Genomic DNA, 12,832 nt, shown 5'->3' with positions numbered 1-12,832 from the left:
TGTTTGAGTTCCGGGGAGGAGAGGTGGGGGGGAGGGGGAGGAAGAGAATTTGGAACACAGAGTTGGTTTTTTTTTGTTTTGGTGGGTCAATGAGGGTTAAGTGACTTGCCCAGGGTAACACAGCTAGTAAGTGTGAAGTGTCTGAGGCCAAACTTGAACTCAGGTCCTCCTGACTCCGACATCGATTTTTTTTTAAAAAGTTTGTGTTCTGGGGGCAGCTAGGTGGCACAGTGGATAGAGCACCAGCTCTAGAGTCAGGAGGACCTGAGTTCAAGTCACTTAATCCCAATTGCCTCATCAAAAAAAAAATCAATGTCAAAATTTGTATTTACATGTAATTTGGGAAAATAAAACTTAATGGAAGAAAAAAAAAAGAAAAAAAAAAACAGTGATTTACACTGGGGCCATCAATGAAATTTTCCCCATCTATAAAAGGAGGTTTTCATCTTCCCATACAGGCTCTAAAATCCTGTGTTTCTGGGTTCCTGGGCTGACTCTGTCTTTCTCTCCGTCTTTGTCTTTGTCTTTCTCTGTCTCTATCTCTGTCTCCCCACCCCCCCTTGCTCTCTCTTTCTAAATCCTTTTTATTTGGAACATTGATGTTGATCTGGGGTCACTGAGCCATAGAATTCAGAACTGACTCTTCCTCCCCTCTCTGTAGAGGTGGGGAACCATAGGTATAGAACACAGCATATAGTGTCAGGCACACTTGACAGCTTGGTTGGTTTTGTTGATGCACTTTCTCTTTATTTTTTATTCTTTTTGATAAGGGATGGTTCTCTGGGTGGGAGAAGAGATATATTGGGAAATAAATGTATTGTTTTAAAATTATCAATGAAAATAAGATTTTAAAAAGAATTTAGAGACCAAAAAAAAAGGAAAAAAGAAATGGGTTTCCACAGGGCTAGGGCAGCTAGATGGTGCAATGGATAGAGCACCTAGCTTAGAATCAGGAAGATTCATCTTCCTGAGTTCAAATGTGGCCTCAGACACTGACTAGCAATGTGACCTTGGGCAAGTCACTCAACCCTGTTTGCCTCAGTTCTTCATCTGTAAAATGATCTGGAGAAGGAAATGGGAAACTACTCTAGTATCTTTTAGGGGATCTGGGTCAATGAGGGTCACACAGCTAGTAAGTGTCAAGTGTCTGAGACCACATTTGAACTTAGGTCCTCCTGAATCCAGGGTCAGTGCTTTATCTGCTGTGCCACCTAGCTGCCCCCCACTCCAGTATCTTTGCAAGAAAACTCTAAAATGGGGTCACCAAGAGTTGAACGTAACTGAAACAACTGAACAATAACAACCTACAGGGTACTTCTAGAACTTTGAGGGAGCAGCCACCCTCTGGGTACCCAACTTGTGAATGTGAATACAAGTTGGAGACACAGTCCAGAGGGGGTGCTACATGACTTTCATTTTCTTTGTGATAGTTCTATGTATATTGAACATCATGTCATTCTCTCAGCTATCTATTCTCTGATCAAATGGTGATTAAGGAAAACAGGTAGTTTGATCTTATTAAAACAAAAAGTCATACTCAAGTCTTGAACTCCAGTTATGTTATGTCCTCTCTGATATCCTCTTTAAACAGATGACTCTCGGGGGAAGCTAGCTGGTGCAGTGGATAGAGCACCGGCCCTGGAGTCAGGAGTACCTGAGTTCAAATCCAACCTCAGACACTTAACACTTACGAGCTGTGTGACTCTGGGCAAGTCACTTAACCCCAATTGCCTCATTTAAAACAAACAAACAAACAAACAAAAAACCAGATAACTCTCTAGTTAAGTTTCTTGAAGGAAATTACTTCCTTGGATGGCCCATGCTTAACAAAGATACATCGACCTTTTTGGAGTATTCTCTTCCATATTTATATCCATAAAAAAAATAAAAAAGTCTAGAATAAACAGGTAAGCGCTGAAATTCTAGCAAATGAGTCTGGGATGTAATGATATTGGTTCTGAGGGCTTTAGTTGTCTTAATAATTCTCCCTTTGTGTATTGCCTAAGGATTGGCAACAGCCTGGGTCTTCGTTAAGAATAGGTAGATGAGGAGGGACAATGAAGAATTACCCAACTCCTATGTTCCCCAAGGAAATTAAGAATCTGGGACTTGAAAGGAAGGGTGGAGTCACTGAAAGGCACAAAGGATAGAGAAAAGATTAGGGGCCATTTTCCCATTTCAAAATTTTTCTCAGTCTTAACTGGTATAGTTTGTAAATACTGGGGGCAGAGAAAGTAAATTCCTTGAAAAGCCAGAATTTTTCATGTCACTCAGTTTTCAGGAAATTTCCTTCCTATTGGCACACTGGTACATAAAGCTTTGAGACCAAAACTTTGAGACAAAAGGTTGGTCCTAGACACTGCTGCTTAGGAGACTGAATTTCAACTGTAGCTAAGTCTAAAGCTCATGGTCATATTTCTAGTACTGCTCTTTGCCATTAAGTATACAATTATCCCTTCCACACTGTAACCTTTCCCATCATGGTTCTGATATATCATGAGTTGGCATATGAAATTAAATGAGAATTTTGGGGGAGTTTTCTTTTATTTATTTATTTTTTGGTGAGGCAATTGGGGTTAAGTGACTTGCTCAGGGTCACACAGCTAGTAAGTGTCAAGTATCTGAGTCCAGATTTGAACTCAGGTCCTCCTGACTCCAGGGCCGGTGCTCTATCCACTGCACCACCTAGCTGCACCAGGGGGAGTTTTGCAAAAGACACAAATGACACAGAAAAAGTACAGAAACTCAGAAATGCATAAAATATGTATAATATTAGATAATATCAACATATTTTATCTTTAATACCATAATAATTCAGACTCCATCTCTGGTATGAAGAGAGGGTCAAAAAATTTTACTCAGATTTTCCAAGGGGTGCTATTCCCTTAACCCCTGCGACAGGGAAGGGATAACTGTAATCTTATGATCCCTCATGTGTATTTGATCACAATGGTTGTTGGTCCCGATATGTCAGCCTTATTCTGCATGCTTGCAAAGGGTAAGTCACAAATGCAAAGCTCTGAGATACTTGTACACAGTATTTTGGGGGAATGCACTGTATTTTTCATTTGCAGATTACTGCTGATTCACTACAGCCTCTTGAATGGAAGCTATGCTTTTGAATTTTTGGATTACTCAGGATAAGTTGGTAAGCCACTTAATAAAACTAGTAAAGTCTTTCTGGGAATAATTCTCAATGTATTATTAGGCAATGTGAGACAGGACTGTGTTTCCTTGCTTGACATCAGTACTCTGGATACTCAAGATTACCAGTGAGACTAGCAATAATAACCTTCATATAGACTCTAACAGGTTCTAGGAGGGAATTAAGATTCTTCTTTTTCATACTCTGGACAACTTCTCATTTTGTCAGAAAAACAAAAACAAAAGCAAATAAAACAAATAAACAGACCAAAACCCCCATGGGATCCAGCTTAGCTGTAGAAGAATAAACTTTTACTGGAAGCAAATAATAGCCATTCTGGGAAAAATTTACCCTTTCCATGAACATTGTTTTAGAGGACACAGCATATTTCACTGCTTAGGCTTTATATTCTGGCATGAATATAGGGCCAAATGGCTAATGGATAAGTACTTAACTAAGTATAAAAATGGTGGGAAGATCACCAGAAAGCTTGCAAGCATAGCTGTTTCTATAAAGAGCTAATAATTGTGCTCATGATGGTGCTCAATCATGATTGTGCTCAATCATGGCCTCGTCAGTCAGTCATTACAGAGATGAGAGATCTATAGCTGATAGTCTACTCCCCTCATTTTATAGATGAGGAAATTGAAATGTCTAATCATTCTAAGGAGTTAGATCATATGGTATATTCGGCTCTGCTCTAACTTTTTTCTTTTGAGCTTTGATAGATCATTTATGGCCTGATGCCTTCTGAAGCAGTTTTTTGGGGGGTCTAGCAATAATGCTTTAAAAACAAAACAAAAGAAAACCAAGACAAAAAACCCTAATATTTACCAGATACTTCTGGGTGGGAATAAGCAAATTTTTATGAGAAGTAATTTGGTACATATTGTCAAAATAAATTGCCCTGAAGGCAGTAACAGCTCTGACACTAGCTAGTTGTGTGACTATGAACCAAATCACTGAAACATTCTAGGCTTCACTTGTGTCATCTGTAAATTGGGAATAAATTATACCTTACCTGCCTAAATGCAGGAGGCTGGATCAGATCCATTTTAGTACTTAGACCTAAGATTCTCTTTTTCAAGAGTGGTGCTCAGCCTCTTGTTGACTTTATTGGAATAGATTGTTTGTAGTCTAAGGGATTAATGTTTGGCCTTTAAAAAGCTACCACAATGAACTAGCATGGACTCTACTGAAGAGACACAGTTTTTTCACAGACTCAATTCTCTTTTTCTTATTTCAGTAAAACACTGAGGGCAACTGGCAAGTTATCAAAATAGCAATAGCATGTGATCCTTAGTGTAATCTAAGTCAGTAGACACACTCACAGGTTGGGTCTCCAAAAGGTGGCGGCTCCCTTGAAGTTCTAGAAGTACCCTGTGGATACCTATTTCTACAACTATAGTTCACAATTCCCAACTGGTGTACTTCCCATCAGCCTGTGAATTCCTTGAGAGCAGGCACTGTTTTTTGCTAGTGTCCCTAGAACTTAGTGCAGTTTACTGAATTCCCATTAATAGTCATTCCATGGACACAATTAGCTCTTTGTTGTTCAGTTGTTTTTAGTCATGTCTGAATCTTCATGACACCATTTGGGGTTTTCCTGGTAAAGATAATGGAGTGGTTTGTCATTTCCTTCTCCAAGTCATTTGATAATATGAGGAAACTGAGGCAAAGAGGAAACACAGTCCTGTCTCACCCTTGCCCAGGGTCACATAGCTAGTCAGTCTGAGGCCAGATTTGAACACAGGAAGATGAGTCTTCCTGACTCCAGGCCCAGTACTCTATCCACTGCATCACCTAGCTGCCCCATGATAGCTTTTAGCAAAGACATTTACTAATATGGCATAGCAACAGGAAGAGGACTGTTTATGTTCAATTTAAAGCTTACCTGGGATCACAGAGAAATTTGGTTTTCTCTCCTTCCTCTCTCCAGATGAGCCATTCTCGAAAAGAAGGATGCACGAACATGCGGGTCATGTCTCTACGCTTAATTAGAAACATGGAAAGGTTCTCCATCCTTTGCTGAAAGTCTTCCCACTCCAGAGTACCCTCAATACTGCCTGCATTGATGGCCTGGAAGATATGCTCATCTGTCAGTGGGTGGAGGGAGGCTACTGCAACATTCAGAAGAGGCATCACCCGGTCAAAGGAGGACTGGGTTGGGAACTTCATATTGCACTGGAGGAGGTAAACCTCAGAGAGAGATACAGGAACTACTTTGTAGCTAGAGCTCTTTAAAACCAGGTATCCCTTCTCTATGAGGTCAAATGTGAGTTTTAGGTACAGATAGGACCCCTGGCTGAGGGTCTTGAGATGAGAACTGAGTTTTCCAAATGTAGTGTTGTCCATTTTGCCATTAAGCGAAATGTTATTCTGAATCTCTAAGCTGCTGTGAATCCTGTGCAGGATATATGCTTGGAGGTCCTGGTCTATGGCTTCATTCTCTTCCAGGCGATCCAAGAAGATCCTATGGAAGGGCAGTAATTTGGTAATTTCCTACAACAGACACAAAGACATTATTATTGCAGAAAGAACTGTCATAGTTTCTTCCCCACTTATTTGTGCTTAAGTCTTTTGGAGCTCTGGAGCAAAAGAATGCAGAAGCATAAGGTTGTTGTAAACCAAAGGAAGCAAAACTGATGGGCTGCTTTCAAAGTCCCTTTATTTCAAATATTTGTTTCCCTCACTCATCCAATTACTGGTCAGGACACTCCACTTTGACACCCTAGGTAGTGCACTGTACTCTGTAACTTCTTTGAACTCTTTCCCAAACATCTTTCTTGTGCTCCATCTTTTAAGGCCTTGTTCCCTGCTAGGTGATAGCTATTTCATCTAACAAACTGTGTGTTTATGTGCGCTCTATTTCAACATGCCTTCTGGAGCCAATTCACAGCCTCAATTCTCTTTTTGTTCTCATTTCAGTAAAAGAGTGAGGACTGTCAGGTTATCAAAATAGCAACAGCATGTAGAATCTAAGTCGGTAGACATGTTCACAGGTTGGGTCCTCAGAAGGTGGTTGCTCCTTCATTTCTAAAACTATAGCTCACTATCCCCAACTAGTGTACTTCCCATTAGACTGTGAACTCAAGAGACTGGCTCTAGTGGTAGCAAGTCTAGGTATTTTAGCAACTTTCTGGGACGATAATTGGAGGGCAGGCTTTGAATAAATACAGGGGTCCAACTTTTGGGAAGCTGCAAACCTCTTTGTTGACTCAAAACAAAGTTCATTTACTACTCAGCTGAAGTGAATAAAATGTCTGATGATAAGTTGATTGCAGGTCCTGATTCAAGAAGTTAGGGATGCTTTGCTTAGGGCTATGATAAAAGGATTAGAGGCAAACAGATCCACTACACTTCCAGTTGTTGTTCCTGTTGTTACTCAAAAAACCAAAACATACATGCAATTTCCCCCAGGAATTTCTGTTCTTTGAGACTGGGTAAAAATGTGCACCTATCTACTGCCACATGCTTTCCTAAGCTCTATCTGAACTCTAAACCAATTATAGCCAGTACTCTAGTTGCTCTTTATATATAAACATAATATTACTGACAGTTCACATTCAGGAGAACATGCAGTTTATGTTGCATGTTTCAGTTGTTTGATACTGATTCAATCCCATTCTCCAGTCTAGTTCCCTTTGTGAGACGGCAGCCAAGATGAGGGGACCATAAAACACAATGAAGCCAACTGATTCATAGAAGGATAAGCAGAAGACCCTGCCATCAGCACAGTTTCTAGTACAAAGGTAAGGAAAGAGAAGTACCAATGTACATATGGTGAGAGTGTGACAAAGAAAAGAGAAGTAGAGGAATTAGTCCAACCCCCTCATTTTACTAATAAGAAAATGGATGACTTGAGAGGTTAAGGGACTTGCTGAAGTATGATAGGCAATAAGTGGCAGAGCTGGGATTTGGATCCAGGTTTTCTGACTCTACATCCAACATTCTTTCCACTTCTCATTTCCCCTTTGTTGACCGCAAAGGTCCTAGTCTTGAACATTTGTAATTTCTCTTCTAGGCTATTAAGTGACCAGAAGGTAGACAGGATAGGTCATGAAGAATAAACTTCTGATCCACTTACTAGGTAATGAGACTCTCACCTCAGGTATCCCATACCTTATTTAGTGGAAGGCTTCTAACCTCAAATGTTAATACTGCCAATATCTATTAAGCTTAGACAGGGGAGATTCACATTTAGATTTACTGAGAAGGTAAATTCATTCTGTCAGGATAGAAACAGGGAGAAGAATTTGAATGTTTGGCTTTATTGGAAACCAAGTTATTATCTTTAAAGCATTTGCATAGTATTTGTACATTAGGCAACATTTCATTGTTTCCTGAAGCCAACCTATGAGACTTGGAAAAGGTGTATCAGATAAGGAGGGCTATATGTAGTGAATATTCAAGGTTCTGTGACCTATCTTCAAAATACATTATTTTGAGATATTTAATATTATTTAGGAAGAGAGGTTATCACTGTTATTTTTTTGTTGCTGTTGTTCAGTGGTTTCAGTTGTGTCTGAGTTTTTGTAACCTCGTTTGGGTTTTTCTCTGCAAAGATACTGGAATGGTTTCTTCTCCAGCTCATTTAAGATGAGGAAAAGGAGACAAAGAGGGTTAAGTGACTTGCCCAGAGTCACACAGCTACTAAGTGTCTGAGGCCAGATTTGAATTTGGGAAGAGGAGTCTTTCTGTCTCTAGGCCTGGCACTCTATCCACTGTATCACCTAGCTGCCCCAATCACTATGTTAACCTGGGCCTAAAGAGTTACCAGATTAAACCCTTTCCCAAGTAAATAGCAAACATTCAATAGCAAAGCAGACTCACATACCTGTAAACTGGTCCTGACTGTTACTATCAGCTTGAGCCAAGAAGGGAACTTTCCAATCATCTTACTCAGAAATGATACTATTGTGTCCCCATAATCTGGTTTATGAAATTCTGCTTCATTTAACCCATCAATTAAAATGATGAAATCTTCATCTGGGATTTTGCTCTCTGTAATTGAAAGAACCAAATTATTTAGGTTAAGTTCAGGGCAAAATAGTTATCAAGTTAATTTTGTTTTTTCCTTTGGTGTTATAACCAACACTGCTCTGGGGAAAAGTGAGCTACCAGAAAAGATCCCTCTCATCAGATATATAATGATGGAGTTCCCGAAGGCTACCTAAGTGATCTATTACATACTTCCGTGATAATTTAATGAATTTTCAACAAGTTTCTGAAACTTCTCTAAACCTTACCATCTATCTCTGAGGTAAAAAAGAATAGCTGTCCTGGTATTTCTTATAAAATTCTATCAAATTGACCTTCAGGGTCAGTGGTGAGGAAGGCTGAAGCTTGCAGAGCAGGGAATAATGTAAATTCAAGTTCCCTTTATACTTCTCAAAGAAATGATTAGATAAATAAATCAAACAAGGGCTAGATGGGTATGTTGGTCCATTACAACCCTGAAATTATATGATTCTATGTAACCACTATCATTAAATGGTTCTAGGTTTTGCTAGAAGAGTGGCAATGGAAGCTGTGTCTTCTCTTAAAGCTACTAGGGAGCATATTTGCTTGTAATGAATCATGAAGGTTGATTGGTTCATTTTTTAAAAAGGCTGCATTTGAGTTTTGGTTTTGTTTGGCTCTTTTCTTAGATTTTGTCTTCCTATAAGAGAGCTTTGTTCATAAGACACTTATTAATCAAAATACCCCTAATTACTATTAGATCATAACTAAAGGATAGATTTAATTGTAAATTTGATCTAAAGTTTCAAACTCTCAGGAAAAATGCAAAATATGAATTCTAGATATCATCATCAAATGGTATGATATGAGCACTCAAAAAAATCATGAAAGTGTTTTTCACCCCCTGTCAGTCTAAGCTGTGGGATAAGAGAGGTGTGAAAACAGCCTGCCACCCAACAGCAGTGCCCTTATTTTTGATCTTGAGAAACTTGGGTCCTTTAAAACATTAACTTTATTTTTAATTCTCACTGAGATGTCTTTTAATATCATTCACTCAGGCATATATAATAGACCTTTCCCTAGTCAACTAAGGGCTAAGTTGCACGTTAAACTGTCTGAGTCTCCCTTTTGAGAAAGGAAACAGGTCAAGATTTTGGGGCCAGCCAGGAGAGGCCTATTGCTCATCTCCAGGTGACAGAAGTGACTTCGTGTTTGACCACAGACTGATCTGCCTATAAACTGAGATGATCGTTTTATATCTTTCTTCGTACTCCCAGTTTTCAGTACCATGCCTGGTACACAGTAGGCATTTAATAAATGTTTACTGACTATTCCCATGTATGCAACAAATGACTACGTCAGCTACATTTAGGGTTAGGGATGCAAGGTTAGCAAACTATCAGCTTAGCAAACTTCAGGTTTGTAAGGTTAGCAAACTTTACTAATTATAGTGTCCTATGGATGATAAAGAGGGTTTCAGTACAGACCACCTGCTATTTGATGATCTTCCCCCAATCTTTCCCCATCAAGGTCCCTTTTCCATGCAGTCCCTGTAAATCTGCCCAGCAACAACAATCAAATATAAGGGCAGGGATCCCAAGAGGTCTGAACTCTTGACTGAGAAACATTGCCTGCTGTACAGGCTCACAGCCTGAGTCACCATGGTTATTGGGTGCCCTTGGGACCATAGGGTAAGAGAGCCACATATGTTGACACGCCTGTGAGTAAAAAACTGCTCGACTCACTTATATTCCTTCTTCATAACCCCTCACACTTACTCATCATTCATCTACTAAAGACTTTGTTGTGAGAATTCTTTCCAAAACATTCTCAACCATAAAAGTGATGAACTTACTCTAATTTTTTGAGACACTTTAATTTTCCCATTTTCTCAAGGGTATGTCCAATTCCATCAGATAGCTACATGAATCAAATTATTATCCAATACAATCATTATCATTTGCATAGAGCCACAAATAGATGTCATTATTTTTAATGCGAGCAAATTAATCACTGTCTTGCATCCAATTTCTTTTTTAAAAAAGAAATAATTGTCTCTCTTGATTGGCTTAATTATTTTCTTATAAACCCTAGTCTGGAGATTGATAAGAGATTTATCTGGAGATTCCTTTATTCTACAAGAATTGGTGATGAGGACTGTTTACAGAGGTTGGCGATACGAAACAACAAAAACATTTCATGAACTTGAAAGTATGTTGGGTTGCTGGATGGAGAGAAGTATACAATTTAAATAAGTAAAATAAGAAAAGAGCTGTGATGGACACCAATTCAGTATAATGACAGGGACCAATTCTTTCTTCCTTGCTGAGTGATAAGGTTTATGATGCAGAATTACGAAGTGATACCTTATTTTCCTTCATGCTTTGTCTTAAAATGTAAATACCCAACTGAGCCCCAGACCAATGCTTTCATATGTTACTGTATCACATCATTCATTGGTACAGGCTCCAAATGATAAACCACTGGAAAGGCCTAAAATCCCTTTTGAATCTTGCTTCAAATGCTTAAACATGCCCCAAGTAACAAAGAAAATCTAAAGGCTGGAATGCTGATAGAAAGGTTTTGAATGGAACCATCCATTGTAACAAAGAATGAAAAAGAAACAAAAAACAAGAAGCAGAAAGGATTGTCTATCTAAGCACCAAATTGATTTCTCATGGGATGGGGTGACTAGGTAACAAGCAAATGCTAGCTCCTGTGTCTTTAGAGGACCCCATGAATGAGAAGAGAACAATTATATATAATTGGGAGTTACTTGGTTTCTTTATCACCAGAGAGCTCCTTTTCCACACTACAGGACCTCTAACAACCTGGGACTTCTAAGCACTTGTTAATCTTCTTCCTAGAGAAGAATCTCAGCAGCAGGAAGAGAATTTCATGATATATGATGCTCCCAGTTAATGAAAGGCATTGAAATACTTAGCAGGAACACCTGCACAAGCTGGTCAGAAGAGAAAGGAGGCACATGAGGTTCTGACAGAAAAGTGGGATCAAGACAAGATGTATCCTAATTAAAAAGTAGAATGTTGGGGGGGGGGGCGGAGCAAAGACATTAAATGCACAGAGCTCCTGATACAATTACCCCCAAAACAGCAATAAAAGAACCCCTGGAGCAGAAAAACCCACAAATATACTGTCTGAGATTATTTTCCAGCCATAGACAGATTAAAAGGGGCTGTGCTGTGCTACTCACACCAACAGAGACCCCAGGCACGCCACACCAGTGGAACTTAATCCCCAAGCCTCCAAATCAGCTGCAGCACCAGCATCTTCTGGAACTGAGCCTGTGGTCGGGTGAGAGGGCTGAACGGCTGGCCGGGGTAGGGCGGGAAGTGCAGGGGTGTCAGTGGGACCTAGGGAGGAATTCGGCTGTCCCACCCCAGCAGGGAACCAGGAAGAAATCCTGAGCTGCAGGAGGCCCAGGTGGAGGAGGGGCGCAGGCTCATCAAAGCTAAGAACCACACCACAGAAAGCTTTGCTGGTTGGTTGGTTAGTAAGTAGGCTTGAGGTTATCTTCAGACCAGAGAACAGGCCAGGCAAGAGAAAAACCTGCCCCCTCTCAAACCAAAACACCTGGGACCCTCTGAAGCTGGGGACAATAGTGTAGCCTGAAAGCAGGGCCCCCCAGTGGAGAGTTAAAAGTCAAGTAAAAGACCACAAGATGAGCAAGCAAAGAAAGTTGAGAATTATAGAAAGTTTCTTCAGTGACAAGGAAGATAAAGGTGCACCCTCAGAAGAGGATAACAACCTCAGGGCCCCTACATCCAAAGCTTCCAAGAAAAATATGAACTGGTCTCAGGCCATGGAAGCTCTTAAAAGGGACTTTGAAGAGAAAGTAGGAGAGATAGAAGGAAGATTTAGAGAGAAGGAGGCAAGAATGGAAAGAGAAATGAGAGTGATGCAGGAAAGTCATCAGAAAAAAGTCAACAGCTTGAAAAGCCAAATGGAAAAGGAGATAAAAAAGCTGTCTGAAGAAAATAATTGCCTAAGAATTAGGATTGAAAAAATGGAAGCTGGTGACCTTATGAGAAATCAAGACACAGTTAAGAAAATCCAACTGAATGAAAAAATAGAGAGCAATGTGAAATATCTCCTTGGAAAAACAGCTGGCCTGGAAAACAAATCCAGGAGAGATAATTTGGAAATCATTGGACTACCTGAAAACCAGGACCAAAATAAGAGCCTAGACATCATCTTCCAAGAAATTGTAAGGGAAAATTGCCCTGATATTCTAGAGGCAGAAGGTAAAATAGAAATTGAAAGAATCCACTGATAACCTCCTGAAAGAGATCCCAAAAGAAAGGGAGGGCTTTGGGGGAAATATAATGAATTTAGTATGGATATGTTGTGTTTAAGATGTCAATGGGACGTCCAGTTCAAGATGTGTAATAGGTAGTTGGAGATGCAAAACTGGACGTCAGGAGAGAGGTTAGGGCTGGATAAATAGAACTAAAATCATCAGCAGAGAGATGCTAATCGAATCCATGGGACCTGATAAGAGATTACCAAGTGAAATAATATAGAGGGTGAAGAGAAGAGGGCCCAGCAAATGCCCATAGTTAGTGGGCATGACCTGTATGATAGAGGAGACAATCTGCTGGAGAAGATAAAATGAAATGGCAGCACATGTGCATTTAGAGAGGATTGCATTGGTAAGAAGGGCCAGCTCTTCATTTAAGGTGGGGAGGGGTGAAGGAGGACATA

General features: G+C 39.9%; 1 protein-coding gene across 11 annotated transcripts in view; it reads right to left on the bottom strand.

The window, feature by feature from the left end:
* TANC2 (tetratricopeptide repeat, ankyrin repeat and coiled-coil containing 2) overlaps positions 1-12,832 on the bottom strand; it is a 558,975-nt gene that overhangs the window by 63,278 nt on the left and 482,865 nt on the right. For all 11 annotated transcript variants that reach the window (XM_044000435.1, XM_044000439.1, XM_044000440.1 and 8 more), the window contains 2 exons: positions 7,983-8,149; positions 5,040-5,647 (listed from right to left, as the gene is read on the bottom strand). In XM_044000435.1, coding sequence (XP_043856370.1) covers positions 5,040-5,647; positions 7,983-8,149 — 775 coding nt within the window. The remainder of the gene's footprint in view (positions 1-5,039; positions 5,648-7,982; positions 8,150-12,832) is intronic.

This window comes from Dromiciops gliroides, chromosome 4, assembly GCF_019393635.1.
Source record: "Dromiciops gliroides isolate mDroGli1 chromosome 4, mDroGli1.pri, whole genome shotgun sequence".
NCBI classification, from domain to species: domain Eukaryota; kingdom Metazoa; phylum Chordata; class Mammalia; order Microbiotheria; family Microbiotheriidae; genus Dromiciops; species Dromiciops gliroides.
The sequence above is the reverse complement of the archived record's forward strand: the minus strand, read 5'-3'. Positions and strand labels throughout refer to the sequence as shown.